The sequence below is a fragment of the Taudactylus pleione genome, unplaced genomic scaffold (assembly GCF_031769625.1).
Source record: "Taudactylus pleione unplaced genomic scaffold, aTauple2 ptg000061l, whole genome shotgun sequence".
Lineage (NCBI taxonomy): Eukaryota > Metazoa > Chordata > Amphibia > Anura > Myobatrachidae > Taudactylus > Taudactylus pleione.
The window spans coordinates 10,641,690-10,668,253 of NW_028284463.1; the positions used below are offsets into that span (position 1 = coordinate 10,641,690).

General features: G+C 46.9%; 1 protein-coding gene across 3 annotated transcripts in view; it reads right to left on the bottom strand.

Annotated features, from left to right (window-relative positions):
- The window catches only part of SEPTIN12 (septin 12), a 193,302-nt gene that overhangs the window by 87,174 nt on the left and 79,564 nt on the right, over nt 1–26,564 (bottom strand). For all 3 annotated transcript variants that reach the window (XM_088464614.1, XM_088464608.1, XM_088464619.1), the window contains one exon: nt 18,280–19,917. In XM_088464614.1, coding sequence (XP_088320740.1) covers nt 18,280–19,897 — 1,618 coding nt within the window. In that variant the 5' untranslated portion in view covers nt 19,898–19,917. The remainder of the gene's footprint in view (nt 1–18,279; nt 19,918–26,564) is intronic.

The following is a 26,564-nucleotide window of genomic DNA, read 5'->3' on the forward strand; positions in this document are numbered from 1 at the left end:
TAAGTTTAGGCTGCGGGGAACGGGGGGTTAGGTTTAGGCACTTTGGGGGGAGGTTAGGGTTAGGCACCCCTAAGGTAGGGTTAGGGTTGGGTAGGGTTAGTAATAGTAATAATACTCACCTGTCGGGATCTTCTGTTGCCGGTCTTCCAGCGTCGGGATTTGAACCGTCGGACATAGGTCCGGCAGGATTTCGGGATTTCATACCGGTCCCGCTGCGACATGTATAGTAGTTCCACAACAGCCTTGGTGGAAGCTTCATGGGGGATAGGGGGGGGCTATCTGCCGTCTTTATAAGATATACACCCTTACCAATCGGCCGCTCGACATATCGTCCTGACGTCACAGCTTGGCGGCCATTGTATGTGTGCATTATGTACCTGTTGTACACATCTGCTGCAATAACCCAGTGTCGTCTGCAAACCTGTTATGTCTGGTGACTAAACCAAAAGACTTGGTTAAGTTATCTATCATGTGGACTAACCTCCATCACACTCCGCTGTCACCTATATCAGCACCTATAGGATCTGCCAATAACTTGAAATGTGGGGACACACTCAGACAGCACTGATCTGTGACCAATTAGGACAGGCGCTGACATAATAGGGTAATAATGTCCGATAGATCAGGTTTCCAGGATGCACATTTACCTGTCATTTCCCCTCAGTGCTTACCAGCTAAAGCCCCCGACCTGATTACACCGTGACCTGTGTCTGACAATCAGGGAAAATAAGCGGCTATTTGCTTCCCACGTCCATTTATTCAGACTCCAGACATCTGTTTTGACTCTGTAACTCCTGTTTGTTTCACTAGTGCCTGTCACCCGTATGACCTTGACTCCCATCCCCTACTACCCAGAGCGGGGGCTTCTCCAAAGTTTAAGGCCACGTTCACATCAAGTTCACACACAACACTGTACTTACTTATGGGGAGACCCAACAAACCTGCATTTTCTTTGACCATGCAAATGTTTTTTGTTTTTTTTCCCACCATCTTCCAGTGCTATATTGTTGTGCCTAAAATGGCTGCCTCATCTGGTACCTGCGTGGGTAAGTACAAGGAATCCTTGGAAGAGATAACCCAAAATGGCTGCCTCATCTGGTACCTGTGTGGGTAAGTATAAGTAATCCTTGGAAGTTATGACCCAAAATGGCTGCCGCACCTTTGCATTATATTAATGGTTTCTGTATTTTATGTGAATCTAAACCTTTTGTATTATGTTCATACTATCGGTAAAGCGCCATAGGTTCTATTATTATTAATTCATTACAAGCAACAAATTATTTTTATTATCCTTTATTTATATGGTGCCACAAAGGTTCCGCAGCACCTTACAAATATAAAATTTCCTTTAATAAATAAAAAATACATTGGTGTATATATAAATGTATTTATGTGTGTTGTTTATTATTATTACCCCAAAATTCATTTTTGACAGCTCCTAGCTGGTGAAAAGTTTAGGTTCCATTTGTGCTTTTTAAAAACCCCGACCAGAGAACATGTTACTCCCGCAAGACCAAACATTTCGGAGATCCGGTGATTAGACTAGCGCAGCACTGCGCCTGCCCAGCTACGGCACCACATCAGCAATCATGCAGCTAAAATGCGTACGGATGCCGCGGATATCTGCAAACCACGCTGAAAGCAGTGGCAGATTGGGCATTGCGGCATACACGGGTGGAATTTGCAAGCACGGATCGCTCTTTCTGTGAAATGGGCGTTTCTGGGCAGCCGACCGAAGCGGATCCATCTTGTGGGAGTGTCATGGGAATGTCATGGGCGTGTAGGCCGACCGTCACACCCGCTTGTCGCATGAGGACGGAGTTAGGACGCTGCTTGAACGGGTCCTGCGTCCTCGCACGTACTGCCCCCTGAGCTGATTGACAGGCTGCAGCCATTTGGGGTTGGGATGGGGTCAGCTACGGAGCAGAGAGGGGCTTACTCAGATTGCCGATGGTCACGCAGATTACCCAATGCTGCGGCTTAGCATTGCAGATCCCAGTGCTGCGTCCTATCAGAAGGTGTCTTTCGCTGCTGCGCGATACGAACTGCGTCCACTTAAGTTAGTCCATGAAACTAACCGGAATCGGTATGTAACACCACCGGCCGCATGGCCGGTAGTTCGAATCCTGGCAGCGTCAGGCCGACAGAGGAAGAGATCCCGGCCCCCGACCTCGTCCCCAGGTAAGTACTAACTAACCTACCCCTCTAACCCTAACCCTCCCTTAGGGGTGCCTAACCCTAACCTCCCCCCCAAGTGCCTAACCCTAATCCACCCTCTAAGGGCCTAAACCTAACCCCCAACTTCCCCGCTGCCTAAACCTAAGTCCCCCGGGGGGGTGCCTAACCCTAACCCCCACTTCCCCTAGCCTAACCTTAACCCTCCCGGGGGGAGTGCCTAACCCTAATCTCCCCCGGGAACCCTAAACCTAACCCTCCACCCCCCGCGGCTGTCCGCTCGCGGCGCCCCGCATCTCCCTTCGATCGGGATGCCGGGTGCCGGTCTCCCGACATAGGGGTAATGACAGGCGTCTAGATTTTAGACGCCTGTCATTTAACCCTAGCCGGGATTGAGGAGTCGGGAAGCGACCGCCAGCATCCTAAACGTACACCAACTAACGGAATCTAACCGATAGCTACGCGAATTAAGGTTTGCATCGTCACAGTGGCAACTTTAAGCCTCTTGTACGGCACAGTTGGTTCATTATTTATTCCCTTTATTGCTGTAGATACAACCAGCCTCGGATCATTCGTACTATTGGAAGAAACACACTAAAGGATGACATAATTATGGAAAATACATTAACTCACATAGGAAAAAAAAAAAAGTCTGGCTCGATAGGGGGCCCCCATCCGTTATTTTCCTAAATTATCCCGCAAATCTCAAAGCACCTTATTGCCTCTTACTGATGTGATGACAAAGCTCTCTGTGACCTCTAGGGACGGATATATTTTGGATTATAAAAATTAGCGTATTTTGGGACAATGTTTACGAAGAGCCAGGAATCAGAATGGGGTTGGAAAGGGTTAAATGATTTGTAAGCGAGGATGTTCCACATCGGGGAAGGGGGGTGTTCGCTGATGTAATTGGAGCATTCCATGTGATGTCTATCATCTGATTTTTGATAGTTTTCTTGCTGAGTTCCAGATGTTCCCCAGCAGCTGCCTGACTCACTCTTGGCCTTCTTCCCGAAAGAAGTTATATCGCCGGTTTTCTACTCAAGCTTCCAGCTAATTCCAAATCAAGTCCACGGAGTCCACATAAATCCATAGAAGAAGATATAATAATAATCTGGATCTTGACAGTGGTGCTTTGATAGATAAAAAATTGTCCTTCCTATGTTGGGTGACAGGCGGGACTATCCTCACGCAACACAAGATGGCAGCATTTCGTCGGGATGCGATCTCACCGTCTAGCACGAAGGGCTCTGGGAGAGTCCGAGGAGTTAACTCGGCACAATAGCTGCCAGGTGGGCGAACTGCGCGGTTAAGAGCTGCCGCTCATATTGGGCAACAGCTCTGACAGAATACTACCAGCCGATTTATAATACAGGTAGAAAGAATGACAGCTTCTCATAAGTGCAGTCCTTGCAGAGAACAGAGAGAGGTTAATTGGGAAGTAAAGGATCCACCACCTAATCATTCATGGAGCGATGTTTGAGTGTAGCCAGAAGTTTCTTCCATCAAACGCTCCAACTGTTTGTCTTTCGGATAAACAGTTCCTCCGTCAAACCCAAATGTCTTTTGTCTTTCTTTCTCTCCGTCCTACGTGGTCGCTCTCTTAGGTCTGGGGTCTCAAGCTAAAAAAATGGGCAAACTTCTAGTGCGACATCCCAAAAGGAAAAGTAACTGACTGGCTCCTAAATTTATTGCTGTATTATTTTATCTGAATAACAGCTGGTAACTCTTATTCACTTACTCTAGAGTAAGAGCTATGAAACGTTGAGTTTATTAAAGAAATTTAAAGTCATATTTTTTTTTTTAAGCACAGTTGGTTACCCAGCAGCTCAGGGAACCTCTAGTTACTGGGGTCCTGGCCATGAACTGGGACCAGAGCCTGCGCTCCCACAGATTGCTTGTGCTATAGGGGGTCACAGTTAGCACCCCTGTGCATTCAACGGTATCCGGATGGAAGATCGACAGTCAATAGATCGACGGGCAATAGGTCAACACCAAAGGGTTGACATGCAATAGGTCGACATGGTCAAAATGTCAACGGGGACAAAGGGTCAACTGACAAATGGTTGACAGTGCAGAAGGTCGACATGATTGAAAAAGTTGACAGGTTCAAATGGTCGACACATGTTTTTCCATTATTTTAAAGGCTAGAATCAGGGTTAGACTGCTGGAAGGGATGGTTAAGGTTAGGCACTAGCGGGATGGTTAGGGTTAGGCGAGGGAGGGTTAGGGTTAGGCACTAGTGGGAGAGTTAGAATTAAATTACAAAAAAAGTGTGTCAACCATTTTTGAGTCGACCATTTGAAGCTATCGACCTTTTAACCCTGTCGACATTCTGCACATTTGTCAGTCGACCTTTTGACCATGTCGACCACATGGTGCCGACCTATTGACTGTCTGTCTATTAGACCACACCCCGTTCAGCAGAGCAAATCACTCTTAACCTACAGTTGGTGGATAGTTGGTAGAAATGTAGTTGGACGTAGATGGCTTCTGAAAATGTATAGTATGGAAGGAGAAATAATGACTTGTATTTTTTTCTTAAAGGGTCATTCCGTGTCAAGTGTACCAGGGGTCACCATCTGACATCTCCAATTTTGATAGCTGCACCCACCCCCACTCTGAGGACCATAGTTTTGCTACCTTCATGCCAACCTTCATGTAAAATTGTCTAAAAATTGGAGATAATCACATGGGGACGATCTTCAAAATTGGTCCGGTTGACATGGACTGACCCAAAAGGATGATGAGAGATACTGTATAAGGGTCAACAGGATTACTACGTAATCATGTTATCACCTTAATCTGTTAACGACGAGGGTTTTAGGTATTTGGAAACGGACGAGAGAACTACAAATCCTGCTCTATGGCAGCGATTGCAGACAAGTAACAGTAGAGCCTGTGTATTAATAATTGTCTGGTTCTAAAACGTCTGACCCGATGACCTTTGTTCCAGATCAATATTTCTATCCAGATGTGGTTCCTAGTGCTATTTCCCACAGATCAGCTGACTTTCCTTTCATAAATAACCTCTATATAAGCTAAGTGTCGAATAGTCGATGGCAGTGTCAGATGATTCTACAGCTACATTCTGGTTTCTATAGATTTTCTATCAGTTATTAGTTAACAAGTAATCTCCAGGTACTTTTCACCCTGGTTTTCCCAAGCGAACGGAATGAAAGGGCTTCAGTCTTTTACGCGGCAGACCTTTAGACCCTGGGCGTGAAAGTTGTAATAACCAGATAAGACCTTCCTGGAGCTCTCGTCTTTTATACAGGCATACACTTACAGTGAGTACATATAAAGTACCTTGAGGAGTAATTGGCTTTATTGAAGGGACGCAACGGTGCTAAGTAACAAATAAACTTATGGCCTCTGTTTGCCAGCCTTGCAAAAATCAACTTTACCCCAGGGCGGTGATTGACGGGTGCGTTTGCCTTTAGAACAGCCCCCAATTCAGGAGTCTGTGAAGAGGGGAGGAGCAGGGTGCAACGGATGTGCAAACACCTAATACGTAGGGACCAAGCGCAAAAATATCCTGGGGAAGGCGGAAGATGAGCCCCTTGCATGGTAGATGCTTTAGGGCGCAGAGTGCAAGAATGTGCCTGCCATTTTTGTCTGGATAGGACGGAGACCCCACTGCAATCATTATCAGCGCTGTCTACCTGAGTTTCTATGGCCCCTCACCCTCATTAAAGAGATCCAGTCAGGTTTGGGATTGCGGAGCGTGGGGACCGTGGGCCTGATTGAGAGACATATGCTAATGCCGCCACCGCTGCTGCAAATTGTACGCGCAATATACGCCAATGTAGCAGCCGCCAGGATTCGTATTGAGGCGCCCACCCGGCGGCTGCGCAAATCCAAACAAAGGCGTACATAGGGCGCAGAATAGGTCGCAGATCAGTCAATAAACTGTTAATAAATAAATAAATTATCAGAGATCTGAAGAACGCTAGGGTTACTCAGAATGGCAGCCGGAACTGAGACGCGCCCCCTAAAACGCGGCACGCCTGCGTCTGAGTCGCCACCTCCCCCGTTGCCACCCACAAAGGGTCCCTGCCCGTCAATCACTATGCGAATATATCCTCGATGCGAGCGACAACGGTAATGAAACTTGACGCATGCGCAGAGCAACTTTTACGCGTGCGCAGGCCAGCTCTGAATCAGGCGCTGCGTACAGCGCACTTACATAGTGAACCACTGTGTAAGCAGCTGATAAACACGTCTGTGACATTTTCACTGTTGGGCAACGTTCCCCAGATCACTGCTGGTCTCACAATCATTTCATTGTGATGCGTGAAAATAGTGCGAAAAGGAGAAATCCGTTATTTCAAAGTGATGTTTCGCGCAAATTAAATCTTTAATTGCGTTGTTCCCCAGCAACCGCGATGTCAAACAGTCTGCGCTCGTTTTGGTGGGCACATGACTTCAGATCATGGTGGGACCAGGCGCAGAAATAATGGGCCTGATTTATTATGTATTGCAACTGCGATTACGCACGCAGACAGCCGATTGTTGCGTACTGCGCATGCATCGCAATTCACATGCGCGAAGGCTTCACTACGATCACACTGCGATCGCAGTGACCTCGCAGACCCATCGCAGAGTGATTGATAGGAAGTCACCATTTGGGTGGTAGTGAAGAGGGGGGGGGGGTTGGGGAAACGGAGGCGTGTCAGTGCGTTTGAACGCCGTCACAGAGGCGTGCATAAATTAGCCACTGCGACGGCATACGCAGCTCAAGACGTCACTGCGTGCGATGAGGTTCGCAAATTCTGAGTAAGGTCAGACCTGTTGTAATTGTACGTGAGGCTCCGATGGTACTCGATGTTACCGATGGTCTCGCAGATTTGCAATGTATTACGGATGTGAGTAAGGGGAAGTGGGCGTCCTTATGTTGGGGTGCGACGGCATTGCTATTGCAGACATTAGCATATTTTCGAAGTGGGTCTGCGTGCGTAATCGCAGCTGCAATAGCGATCCGTAATGAATCTGCGTCCATTGGGCGTCGCCTGACTGTGACGTTATGCAAGTCCTTCCCATGTGGCCATCCGTGCGTGGAATTTTGCCGCCATTTTGCCAGCCTCAACCCCAATACTCTCCTTGCCCACATGACATGCTTTCCCCAAAGCCACCAACTCAGTTTATCACGGCACTAAACCCAACTTCCAAACGGGTTATCGTTTTACTTTAAAAAGTCAGGCCCTTCGTGTACAATGTGGTTCCCATTACCGTCCCAACAAGGTGATAAGGAATGGCCATATAAATCACCGCAGTCAGGAAAAGATTTTATCCGCACTTTTGCAGCTGTTGCCCATTTCTTCATGAATATGAATCTCACTAAATCAAAGCCAAACACTCTCCCATCATGCTTCTCTGTCAGTTATATAAGTCTCGGACGGCATCGCTAACTTCTTGTTGTCATTCCGCAGATAGAAGCACAAGATGTTTTCCATATACATAACATTCCTACAGAAAGGGCGCTCATTTCTGACCTCGCCTTGTCTTCTGATTACGCAACAGGCCGTCGTCCGCTCTCATCACTCTCCCTCGGTGTCTGTCTGTCTTTCCCCACTTGTCACTCTCACTGCTCCGGCAAATCCTGCGGTCCCTTCTCACCTGTCCCTCTATTTCCTAAGCTGTCTCTCATCTGTCTGACAAACTTGTATTGGTGTCATACCACAAATAGGCTTTCATCCCCAGGGTGCGCGGCTTAGCAGACAGGGGCCGCTGACATGCCAGAGTTTAAGGAATTATCTAGTTAACAAACTTACCGGCGTTATTCTGTCACTGAGTGGGACAGGGGGAAATGGATGTTGGAGTACTTGGAATTTGGCCTGTGATCAGCCTTCATAGTGTAGGTATGAAATACGCACCTGTTCCTACATGTACGGCAGATCTCACCTAGGGGTGCCAATCCGCATTCTTCAAGTAGTTCTACCAAAAATAGTAGAACGATTACTGATTTCACAGACACCCATCGCAAGGAAATCTTCTACGGGCAATAATGGCAAGTGTTCAGCCCCTTGTGTCCCGTTACTGACATTGTCCTTCACCGTTCTGTATCCCTCACATCTCCAACATCTTCCTATTTCTGATCACTGAATGTGTTCTTCATCTTCCCTCATTTCTCATCCACATCGTATCTGTTCCTCACTGTCCTGTGTTCCCTCATGTCCCATCACTGATCTGTCCCTCACTGTCCTGTGTTCCCTCATGTACCATCACTGATCTGTTCCTCACTGTCCTGTGTTCCCTCATATCCCATCACTGATCTGTCCCTCTCTGTCCTGTGTCCCTCATGTCCCATCACTGATCTGTCCTTAATGTCCTATCACTGATCTGTCCCTAATGTCCTGTGTTCCCTCATGTCCCATCAATGATCTGTCCCTAATGTCCTATCACTGATCTGTACCTCATGTCCCATCACTGATCTGTCCCTCACTGTCCTATATCCCTCATGTCCCATCACTGATCTGTCCCTCATGTCCCATCACTAAAGTCCCTCACTGTCCTGTGTCTCTCATGTCTCATCGCGGATGTCCCTCACTGCCCTGTGTCCCTCATGTCCCATCACTGATCTGTCCCTCACTGTCCTATATCCCTCATGTCCCATCACTAAAGTCCCTCACTGTCCTATGTCCCTCATGTCCCATCACTAAAGTCCCTCACTGTCCTGTGTCTCTCACGTCTCTTCGCAGATGTCCCTCACTGCCCTGTGTCTCTCAAGTCTCATCGCAGATGTCCCTCACTGCCCTGTGTCTCTCACGTCTCATCGCAGATGTCCCTCACTGCCCTGTGTCTCTCACGTCTCATCGCAGATGTCCCTCACTGCCCTGTGTCCCTCATGTCCCATCACTGATCTGTACCTCACTATCCTGTATCTCTGATGTCCCATCAATGATCTGTCCCTTTCTGTCCTGTGTTCATAATGTCTTATCCACATCTCAATACTAAATCTCTATATTGCTTTCATGTGATCCTTAACTATCATATATTGGTAGTGTCAGTGTATGGGGAGCAGAACCTATTAGTAGCGTTCCCGCTAGGCTGTTTTAGCGGGGCGCGGTGCCCTGCCCTCCTTCTGGAGGGCAAAAAGCACCCTGCCCTCCAGGAGGAGGGCAAAAAGCGCCCTGCCCTAACAGCCTGCGGGAGCCGTTCTCACACGCAGTGTCCCGCGGGTGGACAAACATGCGCCCGGCGTCTATTCTCCCTTTCTGCAGCGCTTGGGGGCTGCCCGGCATGTCCGTAAGCGCCGGGCACGCCCCCAAGTATGACGAAAAGGGGACGCGTCTTATAGACACGCCCCCTTTTCGTAACCACGCCCCCTTTTCGGGCGCGCGCACAACATTGCCCTCTCTAGCTCCGGCGCCCTGCCTGCCGCCGGAGCTAGAGGGAACACTATATTAGTGTTGGTAGTGTCAGTGTATGGGGAGCAGAACCTATTAGTGTTGGTAGTGTCAGTGTATAGGGAGCAGAACCTATTAGTGTTGGTAGTGTCAGTGTATGGGGAGCAGGACCTATTAGTGTTGGTAGTGTATGGGGAGCAGAACCTATTAGTGTTGGTAGTGTATGGGGAGCAGGACCTATTAGTGTTGGTAGTGTCAGTGTATGGGGAGCAGAACCTATTAGTGTTGGTAGTGTCAGTGTATGGGGAGCAGAACCTATTAGTGTTGGTAGTGTCAGTGTATGGGGAGCAGGACCTATTAGTGTTGATAGTGTCAGTGTATGGGGAGCAGAACCTATTAGTGTTGGTAGTGTCAGCGTATGGGGAGCAGAACCTATTAGTGTTGGTAGTGTCAGCGTATGGGGAGCAGAACCTATTAGTGTTGGTAGTGTCAGCGTATGGGGAGCAGGACCTATTAGTGTTGGTAGTGTCAGTGTATGGGGAGCAGGACCTATTAGTGTTGGTAGTGTCAGTGTATGGGGAGCAGGACCTATTAGTGTTGGTAGTGTCAGTGTATGGGGAGCAGGACCTATTAGTGTTGGTAGTGTCAGTGTATGGGGAGCAGGACCTATTAGTGTTGGTAGTGTCAGTGTATGGGGAGCAGGACCTATTAGTGTTGGTAGTGTCAGTGTATGGGGAGCAGGACCTATTAGTGTTGGTAGTGTCAGTGTATGGGGAGCAGGACCTATTAGTGTTGGTAGTGTCAGTGTATGGGGAGCAGGACCTATTAGTGTTGGTAGTGTCAGTGTATGGGGAGCAGGACCTATTAGTGTTGGTAGTGTCAGTGTATGGGGAGCAGGACCTATTAGTGTTGGTAGTGTCAGTGTATGGGGAGCAGGACCTATTAGTGTTGGTAGTGTCAGTGTATGGGGAGCAGGACCTATTAGTGTTGGTAGTGTCAGTGTATGGGGAGCAGGACCTATTAGTGTTGGTAGTGTCAGTGTATGGGGAGCAGGACCTATTAGTGTTGGTAGTGTCAGTGTATGGGGAGCAGGACCTATTAGTGTTGGTAGTGTCAGTGTATGGGGAGCAGGACCTATTAGTGTTGGTAGTGTCAGTGTATGGGGAGCAGGACCTATTAGTGTTGGTAGTGTCAGTGTATGGGGAGCAGGACCTATTAGTGTTGGTAGTGTCAGTGTATGGGGAGCAGGACCTATTAGTGTTGGTAGTGTCAGTGTATGGGGAGCAGGACCTATTAGTGTTGGTAGTGTCAGTGTATGGGGAGCAGGACCTATTAGTGTTGGTAGTGTCAGTGTATGGGGAGCAGGACCTATTAGTGTTGGTAGTGTCAGTGTATGGGGAGCAGGACCTATTAGTGTTGGTAGTGTCAGCGTATGGGGAGCAGGACCTATTAGTGTTGGTAGTGTCAGCGTATGGGGAGCAGGACCTATTAGTGTTGGTAGTGTCAGCGTATGGGGAGCAGGACCTATTAGTGTTGGTAGTGTCAGCGTATGGGGAGCAGGACCTATTAGTGTTGGTAGTGTCAGCGTATGGGGAGCAGGACCTATTAGTGTTGGTAGTGTCAGCGTATGGGGAGCAGGACCTATTAGTGCTGGTAGTGTCAGCGTATGGGGAGCAGGACCTATTAGTGTTGGTAGTGTCAGTGTATGGGGAGCAGGACCTATTAGTGTTGGTAGTATAGGTGTATGGGGAGCAGAACCTATTAGTGTTGGTAGTGTCAGTGTATGGGGAGCAGAACCTATTAGTGTTGGTAGTGTCAGTGTATAGGGAGCAGAACCTATTAGTGTTGGTAGTGTCAGTGTATGGGGAGCAGGACCTATTAGTGTTGGTAGTGTCAGTGTATGGGGAGCAGGACCTATTAGTGTTGGTAGTGTCAGTGTATGGGGAGCAGGACCTATTAGTGTTGGTAGTGTCAGTGTATGGGGAGCAGAACCTATTAGTGTTGGTAGTGTCAGTGTATAGGGAGCAGAACCTATTAGTGTTGGTAGTGTCAGTGTATGGGGAGCAGGACCTATTAGTGTTGGTAGTGTCAGTGTATGGGGAGCAGGACCTATTAGTGTTGGTAGTGTCAGTGTATGGGGAGCAGGACCTATTAGTGTTGGTAGTGTCAGTGTATGGGGAGCAGGACCTATTAGTGTTGGCAGTGTCAGTGTATGGGGAGCAGGACCTATTAGTGTTGGTAGTGTCAGTGTATGGGGAGCAGGACCTATTAGTGTTGGTAGTGTCAGTGTATGGGGAGCAGGACCTATTAGTGTTGGTAGTGTCAGTGTATGGGGAGCAGAACCTATTAGTGTTGGTAGTGTCAGTGTATGGGGAGCAGGACCTATTAGTGTTGGTAGTGTCAGTGTATGGGGAGCAGGACCTATTAGTGTTGGTAGTGTCAGTGTATGGGGAGCAGGACCTATTAGTGTTGGTAGTGTCAGTGTATGGGGAGCAGGACCTATTAGTGTTGGTAGTGTCAGTGTATGGGGAGCAGGACCTATTAGTGTTGGTAGTGTCAGTGTATGGGGAGCAGGACCTATTAGTGTTGGTAGTGTCAGTGTATGGGGAGCAGGACCTATTAGTGTTGGTAGTGTCAGTGTATGGGGAGCAGGACCTATTAGTGTTGGTAGTGTCAGTGTATGGGGAGCAGGACCTATTAGTGTTGGTAGTGTCAGTGTATGGGGAGCAGGACCTATTAGTGTTGGTAGTGTCAGTGTATGGGGAGCAGGACCTATTAGTGTTGGTAGTGTCAGTGTATGGGGAGCAGGACCTATTAGTGTTGGTAGTGTCAGTGTATGGGGAGCAGGACCTATTAGTGTTGGTAGTGTCAGTGTATGGGGAGCAGGACCTATTAGTGTTGGTAGTGTCAGTGTATGGGGAGCAGGACCTATTAGTGTTGGTAGTGTCAGTGTATGGGGAGCAGGACCTATTAGTGTTGGTAGTGTCTACTGTTATACAAACTGTTGCCAAGCAGGACACATATTCCATACTATAGATACTTATCCACATGAGCTATATACAAAAGGGCACTGAGAACAGCTGATATATTCAAGGTAAAAAGCTAAATAAAAGCTTTATCTACAGATTGAACCGGTTGTTCCTGTTCTAGAGAGAATCAGGAAATAAACAGGAATAAATGGTTTTCTACAGAGTTTGAGGCCCCAGCGCTAAGGGGCAGCCACAGTGACCAGCAGGAAAATCAGCACAACCCAACTCCACTCTGTCACTACAGGAACCCCACACACTGCAGCCAGGCGATTGTCTGAGATTGGATTGTTCAGTAACGGGGTCAAACAATAGTATAGCAATAGAAATGTGCCACACACTACACTACTGCTAATTCAGATTGTGCCAATTGCATAACACACGTCAAAGTTGTCACTCTGGTCAGCCTGGTTTTCTGCCAAAGCCGTTGCCAGATCTGTGCATATTATTCCCGGCACGGGAGACCACTAATGCTGGTTACGCACTGACAGATATATCGCCTGTTCCACTTAACGGGCGATATATATATATATATATATCTGTAGTGCATCGGCGGGTGTCTACAGAGGATATGTCTATGAATGACGTCATTTACAGATATATCGCATCAGCCCTGCAGCACAGCCGATGCCGATATATATCTCCAGTGAGAGGCAGTCATCTGAGCAAGTATATAAAGGAGCAGTCAGACAAATAAAGCCCAAAAATCTTAAAGACTGGCAGCGCTTCCTAAGCCTATTGACATGTAGGCTGAGTGCTTTAACTTAACGGCACCTCACCTTTACCCTGCTAATTGCTGTAATCGAATGTATATTATTTATTCTCTGGAGGGGAGCTGGAATGACAGGCAGGAGCAGGTCAGAGGGAGCGTTTGGCAAAAGGTTTTATTTTCAAAGTGCAGTTGGTATTTTTCCCAGAATGCTTTGTGTTCTGGAAGGACTATACCTGGGAGCTGCCATTGCGTGTTATGTGACATACAATAAGTGGAGGGACTGTTTATACAGCTGCATAGGGTGTTGGGGCCTTTATTTAAATAAACTAGGCTCTAAATCCTCTGCAATAATAAACAGTTGGATGTGTATAATACTGCACTCCTATTGATGGATGTTCCTGTCGCTGGTATATATTGATAATCGTTTACTGGTATAACAGTTCAGCAAGGGGGAGGGGCTGGGTGACATTACAGGATTCTGGAATCCGAGGGTTGTCTGGGGTGGAGTGACATGTTTATCATACAACTTGGCCAACCATGTGCATAGCCAAATTGGGTGAGATTCGGCTATTTGGTCCCTGTCCCTATTTAGTTCTGTCTCAATTCTTCCCTCAGAGTTTATTACAGTACATCACCCTCCAATAGACCCCTGATTTCTCCTCTTCCGTGTCACCAGTTGTCTGTAAGTCTTCTCTTGGATGACCCAGTCCTTCATAAAACTTAACATCTCCTTGCCCATAAGTTCTGACACCCCCCCCTCTCCCTTTCGGTTAACAATGCCTCCTACTGCTCTGTCCCCCAAATCCACTGTGTGGGTGTCATCCTTGACTCTCCCCTCTCCTACACACTCACATTCAGTCCCTTTTCCAAACCTGCTGCTTCCACCTCCCTAATACTTCCAGGATCTGCTACCCCCTGGCTCCCTGTCCAATACAGAATCAAGATCAAACTCCTATCACCCACCTGCAAAATTCTCAATTGCTATTCTCCTCCCTACAGCTACAGCCTCATTCACATACACACTCCCTCCTGCCCGTCCCCTCTCCACCAATGGCTGCCACCTTGCCTCGTCCCTGATCACCACTTCCTACTCCCGAAGTCAGGCTTTTTTCAGTACTGCCACCAACCTCTGGAATGTCCTCCCATGCTCTTTTGTACTTTCATCCAGCATCCCGGCCTTAAAACTCATATTTTCATTGGAGCCTACCACCCATAGACCTAATTCAAGAAGCATGGAAGATGAGAACTACACATAAGGAAGTACAGGAGATGAGAACCGCATATCACCAAGCAGAGGGGATGAGAACCACATATCACCAAGCGGAGGGGATGAGAGCCGCATATCACCAAGCATATGGGATGTGAGCCACATATCACTAAGCGGAGGGGATGAGAACCAAATATCACCAAGCGGAGGGGATGAGAGCCAAATATCACCAAGCAGAGGGATGAGAACCAAATATCACCAAGCTGAGGGGATGAGAACCACATATCAATCAAGGGGAGGGGATGAGAGCCACATATCACCAAGTGGAGGGATGAGAACCAAATATCACCAAGCTGAGGGGATGAGAACCACATATCACCTAGGGGAGGCAGGGGATGAGAGCCACATATCACCAAGCAGAGGAGCAGAGAACCACATATCACAAAGCGGAGGGGATGAGAACCACATATCACCAAGCAGAGGGGATGAGAACCACATATCACCAAGGGGAGGGGATGAGAACCACATATCAACACGGGGAAGGAATGAGAACCACATATCACCAAAGGAGAGGGATGAGAACCACATATCACCAAGCGGAGGGGATGAGAACCACATATCACAAAGCGGAGGGGATGAGAACCACATATCACAAAGCGGAGGGGATGAGAACCACATATCACAAAGCGGAGGGGATGAGAACCACATATCACAAAGCGGAGGGGATGAGAACCACTTATCACAAATCGGAGGGGATGAGAACCACATATCACCAAGCGGAGGGATGAGAACCAAATATCACCAAGCGAAGGGGATGAGGGACACGGTATCCGGTCATTAGGTCTACAGTAAAAAGGTTAAAAAAGGTTAGGTAGAAAATACACGTTAGACAGGCAATAAGTCGATACACTAAAGGTCGACTAGTAAGAAGATCTACATGGACAGAAGGTTGACAGACAAATGGTCGACACAGAAATGGTCGACACTTTAAAAAAAATTAGGGTTAGGCACTTACTGTAGGGTTAGGCACTTACTCCGACGGTTAAGGTTATGCACTTACCCCAACTGTTAGGTTTAGGTACCAGGAGAGAGGGTTAGGCACTAGAAGGGACGGTTAGGGTCAGACACCTACCCTGACTGTTAGGGTTAGGCACCAGGAGGGAGGGTTTGGGATAGGCACCAAGGGAAGGGTTAGGGTGAAGATTAGGGCTAGAAAAAAAATGTGTCGACTATTTGTATGTTAACCTAATTACCCCGTCAACCTTCTGTCCTTGTCTACCTTCTTACTAGTCAACCTTTAGTGTGTCGACCCAATGACCCTGTCAACCTATTGCCTGTCTAACTTGTATTGTCTACCTTTTTATTGTAGACCTAATGATCCACACCCGAGAGCCACATATCACCAAGCGGAGGGGATGAGAGCCACATATCACCAAGCGGAGGGGATGAGAGCCACATATCACCAAGCGAAGGGGATGAGAGCCACCTATCACCAGACTGAGGGGATGAGAACCACGTATCACCAGGCGGAGGGGATGAGAGCCACGTATCACCAGGTGGAGGGGATGAGAGCCACGTATCACCAGGCGGAGGGGATGAGAGCCACGTATCACCAAGCGGAGGGGATGAGAGCCACGTATCACCAAACGGAGAGGATGAGAGCCACATATCACCAAGCGGAGGAGATGAGAGCCACATATCACTAAGCGGAGGGGATGAGAGCCACGTATCACCAAGCGGAGGGGATGAGAGCCACCTATCACCAAGCGGAGGGGATGAGAACCACCTATCACCAAGCGGAGGGGATGAGAGCCACCTATCACCAAGCGGAGGGGATGAGAGCCACATATCACTAAGCGGAGGGGATGAGAGCCACATATCAACAAGAGGAGGAGGTGAGACCCTCATATCAGCAAGAGCAGCAGGTAAGAGCCACAAATGAGCAAGCAGATTCTCCCAGATCTGTGTATTATTATCCTAGGACACTTAAATAACTGCACTGCCTACAGAATGGCAATAAATGGATATTGTAGCAGTAAAAATGACCACAAGCATACACTATTATGTAAGTTAAAATCTATCAAAATCAAAAGAAAAAAAAAAAAAACCTTTACAGTCACCGAAATGGTGATTTTCCAAAAACCATCTGATATATCTCTTGTGTTCAGCAATCAGCAGTTCCCTTGTTCTCAACGGATATCGTGATCCGGTGTAATTGATTAAGATTGGCTCTGAATGCTTACACCGTCTGAAGATGGCGTTATCACGAATATCCTATTGGTAAAGTATCGCTGGGATCCTCGCATGCGCACTAAAGATGCCGGATCAGACGCCAGAGGTTTTCTTTCGCTACTGCAATAGGCAAGCAGAAATACAGCTGCCAATCGGATTCAATTATCCCAAGGACCGCCGGTTATCGGGTGTGCTGTCCCAGCAGGACTGTAAATGATAAATCAGTATGAAAGAGCATCTCTCACAGCTGCGAAAAGCATTGATAAAATTAGCTACTTTATGGGTAAAATGCGGATATTCTTATAATAGGACTCCCAGTGACTCAAACTTCTCTTTATAATATAACTGTTGCAGCAATTTTACAGGAATGTTGTGAATAACTGAACGACAACATCTGTCGCCATGGAAACAATCAGAGCAGTCCAGGGGCACAGCAGTCCATTGCCGTGTTCAAGAGCGAGCTGTGGCTCGGCGATGCAGCTCTAGGCTAACGCACCATTTGTGGGGTCGGGCAGGATTTTTTTTATTTTTCCCTTGGCCTCTCTGAAGCATCGCAACTTAGACAGGTTGAACTGCATGCACCCATGACTTTATTTTTTTTTTTTTAACCTTATTAAATATAAAAAAATAAATAAAATAAAAAAATGAGTGGGGTTACCGTTTAATATTTTCGTAGCAGTATTTATGATGTAACGGCGGGTTCCCTCTCAGCAGCAAATCATTTGTTGCGCTGAGATTGGACATATTATGGTCCTGTATGCCTTCCATCTCCCCTCTCTCCGTTAACATCTGTTTGTCAGGTAGCTGAAGTCTGGAGCATTCAGTCACCCCCTCCCGCATACACTCTTCTTCTACCCTCCCACTCACAGACCCATGAGACACACTGAAGCAGGGGACGCCGTCCTGTGCCAAGCCAGGAGGAGTGGGGCCGAGGTAGATGAGCAAAAGAAATACCTCACCCTCCCTCTATGCTTCTTTTCCCAAAGGCTGGGAGAATAGCCAGCAGTTGTTCTCCAAATAAGCAGGTCTGGGCTTGCCCACTCCCACTCACAGTGAACCCACCAATCCCCCCCCCCCCTTCCCCTCTTTTAGTTTTTAAAGGATTCTTCTGTGCTCATTTTCAGAACGTAACACAGATCTAAGAAAGGAGTTTATTTGTATATCCAAGATTTTTAGGGAGTTCCTGGGAGATTGGTAAATGTTTAGGGCCAGTAGATACCCTATAGTCGATTTTTGTTGGGCAGAGAGGTCACTCCGAACCCTCCCGACTCATTTCTGAACTTGTGTTCTGCTATGAGATCATAATCACGTTCACGCGTAAAGAGTGTAAAGGATATATAATATACAAGCTACACACTATTACTACTCATGGAGAGGAGATGAAACCTGAAGCCATAATGGCTGATTTTTCTATAGTAGAGTCAACATCACATCCCTAGATAATGGTCTTAATGGCTTCACTGCACTCACCGAGTCACTGTCTCTGGTCTCACTAGATAAATACTATCATACCGCCAAAATTTCTAGTTGATTTCAAAGTTATCAAAAACCAGCAGTCCGACAACAAAGATTTCTTACCTTCCAATCTGCAATCGTCAATCTGCAGTGTTTCTTCATCAGCGTTTTCCGTATGATTCAGTGGGCCGTCAACTTCCTTGTTCGACACCAGCGTAGTGGCCTCAAGTGGTACCTTACTCTGAGGTTCATTTCGAAAGCAGTGCTTAACAGGAAGGACCCCGTTTCTGGACGCTTCGGAGATCCTCAGGTTTTGCAGGTTATCACGATGATAGGACATGGGTGCTGAATGTCCATTTCCTTCTCTTCTGGTCGAGAATGAAGACTTTTTGTAGGAAATGGTTTCTTGGACACTCTTTACAGGGTCGGCTACGACACCCACTATCTTTTCACTGGCCTCTTGGGCACAGTGACTCTGTAGAGGGACATTATCGGCTTTACTGAAGGAGTTGGCCCTCTGCATCATGGATCGGAGTCTCTCAGTGGATGAATTCATCTCTGACGGCTTCACGTTGTGACCGAAATTATTGAAGTTTTGTTCTCGAGATGAATCTTGTTGAAATGACTGTGTTAGCAAGCAAGGACCAGAAACGGGTGACGTTTGCTTGGGGTAGTTTTTAGAGCTTGGTGTCTTCCCTACAGACGAAGTCTGAGGTTGACCCTTGAAAGCCACCTCTGCTTTTTCCTTGACTAAGTGGGAAGATATAGCAGGTGTGGAATGGAAGTTAACTCTTAGCTGCGTGCGGGGCAATGGTCTGTTAAATTGCTCTAGAGCAGATCCGTTAGATTTGCCTATAGAACTCTGGAGAGCCACTGGGAACTTCTGCAGACTGGCTGGCTGTACTGGACCGAAGACAGGAGGTGGCGAAGGGGAGGAATTCAGGCCGCAGTTGATAGGTGCGCATTCAGAGGGTGGTGAGGAAGAGGATGAAGAGGAGGAAAACGAAGGTTCCCTGCTTATACTTGTGGCATTCCTTGACAGAGATCGCTTGTAATCTGGGGTTGGTGAACTCCATCCCTCTGATGGTGGGTACCCAGCATCTGGAGAAGGGACAAGATCTGGAACTTGATCCTCAGCAATGTGAAGGTCCAGAGATGGCAAAGAGCAGTGATTTTTAGCAACTACAGGTACCAGACGGACACCAGGACGTTCAATTTCGGAGTGAAACACATTTCCATGCGAGGAGAACTTCTTTAGGACAGGGCTGGTTACATTAGAAATTGTGATGCTGGAGCCATGCTGGCCAGCTGATGCTGGTGTAGGACGGAGAGGCTGGAAAGGTGTCGTAGCTTGGGGACACTCTAAACTGGAGGTTGAGCTATGGAGACTCTCACTATCACTACCATGTCCCGATGAAGAAAAGCCACTGGGATTGAGTCGAGTTTGAAATGAAGAAACGCGGGCTAGACCTTGTCCTGCAGTTCCATTGGTCTTAGCCATTTGCATTGTCCCACGATTGAAGGATAAGCTACTGGTGATTCTGGTTTTGAGAACAGGACTCTGGGACGGACTACAACTTGAACTGATGCGGATCCGGGACTGGTAGACGGGCTGGTGGGATCCAGCAGATATTCGGCTGTCCCCGTTGCTCGTTCGGGTTACAGTGGCTTGACTTGGACTGAAGGGAGATGCCAGAGGAGAGATTGGGGTAAACACAGGAGTATCATCAATGTCCTCCATGTCAAATGACCTTTTCAAAGCTGTGGATGAAAAAAAAAAAAAAAGTGTCTAATTAAGTATAGAAATAATGTTTAATATACTTAACTTCTAAAAACAGTGACATTTCATAATCTATAGTGACTCTATATTTATAGGTAATATAACGGATTCTCTAGTGTTCGTTGTCCAACCTCTGATGGCATCCAACTGATAGAACATCCACAGCCTATTGAGAGTGGTAGCAAAATGGCATAACAAGTGACCCTTGATCCCACAAGTCCAGAATGCCTTATCCGAGAATATCACATGATGAAATCACGTGTTCAAAAATACACCAAGCAGTTGTTTATCCCATGTCTGACTAGTCAAACTGGTAGTGGTGAGAAGACCTGACTATATGATCACAGATTTACCTACACAGACTGTGGTAATGCCCAGTGCTCAACAGAATCAATAGCTAGAGGACTCAAAGGATGAAACTACCCTACTCATGGGGGCTATAAGTGACCCATTGGAGGACCACGGTATTTCCCACCACCTCTCTATGATATGATTTGGTTATCAAAATAGTACACACATCGTAGCCTAAATACACATAGGACCTCATTCAGAGTCGGTCGAAGCGGCCGCACGGGAAAAGGGGCCGGATATTCAAATGATTCCCTCGCAAGTTGCGTCCCTAAGTTCGGATAGGTAGCTGGCCGACCAAGGGGAGGAAGCGGTCAGAAGACAAAAAAATACGCCCCCTTCTCGTACACATTGCATGTCATCTCCGGGCATATAAGGATTAATCGAGACCATCGGAACTGGTCGTAGAGCTTAAGGTTGACCATACCCTCTCTTAAGCTCTACGATCATGTCAGTGTAAAAACCTCCCATGTCACATGTGCCATGACGCTACTTTGTTAATTATGCTCTCCCATAATCCGTATGCACTCCCATAAAACGCCGTTCGCATAATTAGGCACGTCTGCGTTCGGATCTCCACTCCCCCGTTTTCAAGCACCTTCCCCTGTTACCACCCACAAACGCCTCCATCTGTCACTCAAACTACCGACCTGGCTGTGTTCAAGGAGAGAGAAATTTCTGATCGTAGCGGCTAGTTTGCGCACGCGCATTGCAAACTTTACGCATAAGCAGTATAGCGAACATCGGTGGCGTACGACCGTGCGGCCACAACGACCGACTCTGAATGAGGTCCATAGTCCTCTCTATGAAAAGCTTGGCAGGGCATCTTGTAAAATGTAAAACTCAATGCATTAATAGATAATGAGGCCAATTTAGCAAAGGGCAACAAGCCCCATCTGTGCTAAAAGCTGGACTTTTTGCCCTTGATAGGGCATATTTCCATTTTGCCAGTGCTATCCCCTGCTGGCATTATTTTTACCTGACAGGCTTCTCCAAATACACAAAAAAGTATTGCAGTTGCACTTATACCACAAAAACACTTATTCTTTTATCTCAGTATGGCGATATCATATTAACATATATATATATATATTTTTTATTTTTTTTTTATTTTAACCATAGTCTTGAATAAAGTTTTTTTTTTTATAATGAATAAAATCTTTAACTTTTCTTACTTTAAAATAAATGTAGCTTATTTTGAAAAAAAAAAAATATATTTTTTTTCCCGCCTCTAATAGAACGGATAGTCAGCTCACCCATGCAAAAAGCATCCCTGGCCTCTATGGCTGGGGCAGCTGAGCATATCGCTCAGGTGCGCCAGCGATAGTTCTCCATTAAACTGAGGCGATAAGATGAGGCAGTAAGTGGTCACGGGACAAATTAAATAAAATCAGCCCCATCCTGTCCATAGGATCTCTACTGAAAAATGAGCATCTAAGTTATCATTTAAAATCAAAATGTGAAAGTCTAATCTCCTGTAGTTAAATGCTCAAAGAGACAAAAGAAAAAAAAAAAGTTAACGAAACATCATTTAAAACTGAGTTATCCTTTTAAAGCACATCAATCTACCAGTGGTCCTCACCAAATAAATCCATATAAGGTTTTATCATCAAGAGGCGAGTGAGCCAAAAACATTGAGCTAATAACATTGCAACTCCCAACTCTGAGAAACCCACAATATCCTTTATCCATTAAAGGTAGGAACAATGGGGGTCTGTGTATGAGGAATGCGGGACAGCAGCCGCACAGCTGTGCTACACATTTGTCTGTAATTCTCTAGCCATGATCCCGTTTATTGAGTTGTTGTGTCCTCTCTGTGCAGATAGATCACACAAGCCAAACAGACGGAGCGTGGAGGTGTTGTCTTGGGGCCTGATTGAGGTTGGATCGCAGCTGCGATCATGCACGCAGTCTCAGTGCGAAGGTATGCTAATCCACTGCGATCGCTATGCCATCATAGCACAACATAAGGACGCCCACCTTACCTGTAGCTGCGTACAAACTTAGCGATATTTTTCCCGATCTGGCCGATTCCGACTCGTTGGAACGACAGATCGTGTAAAATATGGCCAAATCCTGGGTAAATCGTGAGTCCCCACTCACGATCACAATGCTCGTCCCCGCTGGTCGCAAATCGCATAGTCAGATCTGCCGTGCAGTATGGCAGATCTGACAATCTAGGACACGATGCACTGTGAAAGTCTGGATGCAGAAGAGATCGTATGAAGATTGGACACCAAATTGTCTGCAGATCGTGTGGAGATCGTGAGCAGAGCTGCCAGGAGAGTTTCAAAGGAAATCGTACACATCGGCTGATCGTGTGCAGATCGCTATGTGTGTGGGCACCTTAATACTTTGCAAGACTGCAAAACCATCGGTAACATCGAGTACAATCACAGCCTCACACACACTTGCACAAGGTCAGACCTTACTCAGAAATTGCTAACCTTCCGGTACGCAGTGAGAGCTGAAGCTGCGTATGGCATCGCAGTGGATAATTTATGCACGCCCCTGTAACGGCGTTCAAACACACTGGGGCGCCTGTATTTCGCGGACCACCCCCGTCGTCTCCCAAAAACGGTACTTCCAGTCAATCACTCTGCGATGGGTCTGCGTTGTCACTGCAGTCACCGAACACAGTGACTGATTTACGCATGCGCAGAACATAACAATCGTCCAATAGCGTGCATAATCGCAGTTACGATCTACCTGAATCAGATTTTTTTTTATAATAAATCCTGTCTCATGCCTCAGTGATGTCACTGGCTGTTAGCAAGTTAATAAGTTGGACTCATTATTTGAACAACCGGAAAAAAAAAAAAAGCTAACCCTCTACTTACTGTGTATAGGGGACGGTTCCACTTAAACATTTATAGAATGAGGCTCTTGTCTATCTTACAAAAAATGTAATAAGTATTTTATACCGAAAAAAGGTTTTGTATATCACTTTATGGTGATTTACAACCAAAATTACCCTGTGTGTGACAAGCTTTAACATACAAACTTTGCAAACATGTTTCATGCTAATGTGGCCACAGGGTGGCACTGTTCTGCAGGGGTGCTGTTGAATTGTACATGATACTTCTGTGTAAATGAAAAGACATCAGTATGTGTATGCAGAATAACTTATCTTATATGTTCTTCTTGTTGTTGGACTAGGGTCAGGGCACCTATTGTGTCCCTCTTTCAGAATTAGGATGTGCAAGAGATGATGTACAGTAGGCGTGGTCAGATCAACCTGTCGCCAATCAGATCGTTAGAATGATACCAGAATTACACCACAGCCAACATGTAGCCAGCACCTAGACGTTGGGGGCCTGATACACAGGGGCAAGTTTACTAAAGTGCAGGTTTTTAGAAGTGGAGATGTTGCCCATGGCAACCAATCAGATTGTAGCTATTATCTCCTAGAAGGTGCTAGATAAGTGTTAAGTAGAATCTGATTGGTTGCTATGGGCAACACCTTAATTTCTAAATACTCGCACTGTAGTAAATATATACCCCACTGTCTCACGCAACACGGATGTTCGTGGAGTAGAGTGATTCTTTTGTTACTGCACGTGCGTCAAAATAGCCAAAAAAAAAAACCATACGGTGCATGCTTCACACCGAGTCATAAAGGCGCTGTTACAATTGAGATGCGCGGTATTACAAATGTCTTGGAAAAGTGCTGGGCGTTCCTGGTCAGTGGCTAAACAGACGGTCGGTCCTATGGCTGCGTAATGGAGTGTGGCGGTCGTGTTGCTGAATTGGTTGCATAAATAGATGTTTTTCTGTCACATTGGAGGCGATACTCAGACAGAGAATCAGCACCTACAATAAGCCTGACGCAAGTTTCAATGGTGCGACCGATGGTGGCACGTAAAGACGCACCAGGCGGTATTACAGACGCTCATACTGTACATACGGATGTACAGCAGGGAAGCCATTTGTAGCAATATCGGTGTCATTATGATCCACCCAATAGGATGATGCAAATCACGTCGCCACGCCGCGGTTGGGAGATATTTTATCAGGCCTGGTCCTGCCCATCCCCTTTCTCATCTGTCCGGTAGATCACCCACAATTTGGCATCCCGGGAGCGCCGGCAGGTATGCTATACACCAGCAGTGCTAATCCGGTAGAGGAAGTGTGCACATAACGCAGCTCATGTCTCTGCTGGAGGCTGGTGGGGGTGCGCTGATTGACAGCACACCCAACTTCAAAAGCCAGACTTTCCTCACATCAGGACTGACTCTTCAGCGGAGACAAGGCGACAGAGAACATCTATTCTGTGCTGCCTCCCCGGAGGTAAGGCCCGGGCGCAGAGAAAAGGCAAATATCTCTACCTGATGAACTGACATCTATTTTACTAAATGCTGTTCTGCCCCCAGGCCGTGGAAAATGATGGAAGAGGTCATGTGCAAACATGCGGATGGGGCCTCCGTTACACATACATAGAGCTGTGGATTATATACACACACACACAAGCATACCTAGTCAACAGTCTGTACATTATATATGTCAGGCCAGTGTCAGAAGACTGAGGTATTTTCCTCACTTTGTACCTGTGCAAACATATATTGGAGGTAATTTGCGGGAGGTGCAAGACATACGAGCAGGCAGGACTTTTGCAAATGAATCTAGGAATTATTGCTGGTGTGCAGAATTAACAGACGTAGAGAATGACTAGCGCACTGATCATTACATCCGCAATACAGGATTACAGGGGATGCTGTGCAGTGGTGGGAGTAATACAGGATTAGAGGGGATGCTGTGCAGTGGTGGGAGTAATACAGGATTAGAGGGGATGCTGTGCAGTGGTGGGAGTAATATGGCATTAGAGGGGATGCTGTGCTGTGGTGGGAGTAATACAGGATTAGAGGGGATGCTGTGCAGTGGTGGGAGTAATACAGGATTAGAGGGGATGCTGTGCAGTGGTGGGAATAATACAGGATTAGAGGGGATGCTGTGCAGTGGTGGGAGTAATACAGGATTAGAGGGGATGCTGTGCAGTGGTGGGAGTAATACAGGATAAGAGGGGATGCTGTGCAGTGGTGGGAGTAATACAGGATAAGAGGGGATATTGTGCAGTGGTGGGAGTAATACAGGATAAGAGGGGATACTGTGCAGTGGTGGGAGTAATACAGGATTAGAGGGGATGCTGTGCAGTGGTGGGAGTAATACAGGATTAGAGGGGACGCTGTGCAGTGGTGGGAGTAATACAGGATTAGAGGGGACGCTGTGCAGTGGTGGGAGTAATACAGGATAAGAGGGGATGCTGTGCAGTGGTGGGAGTAATATCTTCATATGAAACTGAGAATTGCATCCGAAAGTATTGTGCAGTTTGCAATATAAACAGAGTAAAATGATAGGGACCTATTTATCATGGGGAGTAGATGCTAAATCCAGTGAAAATGGGAGGCCTTAAACAAGCCCCACCCCTGGCGACAGCCACTGCCGTGTATCTATTTAATAAGGATTGCAGTACCACATGTACATGTGGCCTCATACACCTGGCACCATAGTGTATGGAGCAATACACGCCTGGTGGGGCCTAGATGTAGGGGTAGTAATTCCCAGACTTTAGCATCTTATTGGCATAGTAGCCGCACACAAAGGTGTTTATGGTGACTGGGGCACTTAGGATTAGTTTTTTTTTTTTTAGGAATTGGTATATAGATTAAACGCAGAGACACGTGGCGCGGCTCACTCATATCCATCCTCTGACTTTTGCCTTTCCATCCAGGTTAGCGCCTGGGTCGCACACAACATCTGCATGCAGCGCCAGTATCCAGGTTACCCGTGCATTGTACATTTGTCGTATCAGTGCTGCCAATTAGACACATATTTTGTGAAAGCGCGTGGCGGGGGCGCATTTTACAGCTGAGTCGCAAAATCCATGGCGCACCACCCTGAGCTATTGGGCATGATTTGAGGATAGGTGAAGTCCTACTGAGCAGTTGTTCACACAGAGAATAGAATCATACTGACAATGACTAAAGAAGCAGGGGGATGATGCAATAACCCCAAACAGAGATAGGGGGAGATGTATCAAGCAGTGAATAGAGCAGAGAAGGTGTGCCATAGCACCCAGTCAGCTTCTGCCCATCATTTTACAGAGTGTACTTGATAAATGCTACCTCACAGCTGCTCACTGCTCCACTTCACTCTTTTTACAGTTTCAGACATCTGAGGGGGAGATGTATCAAACATGCTCCTAATACACAGTACAAGAGAGGCGGCACGGTGTACCTCTGCCCACGCACGAAGAATAAAAGCATACTAATATATGTATACA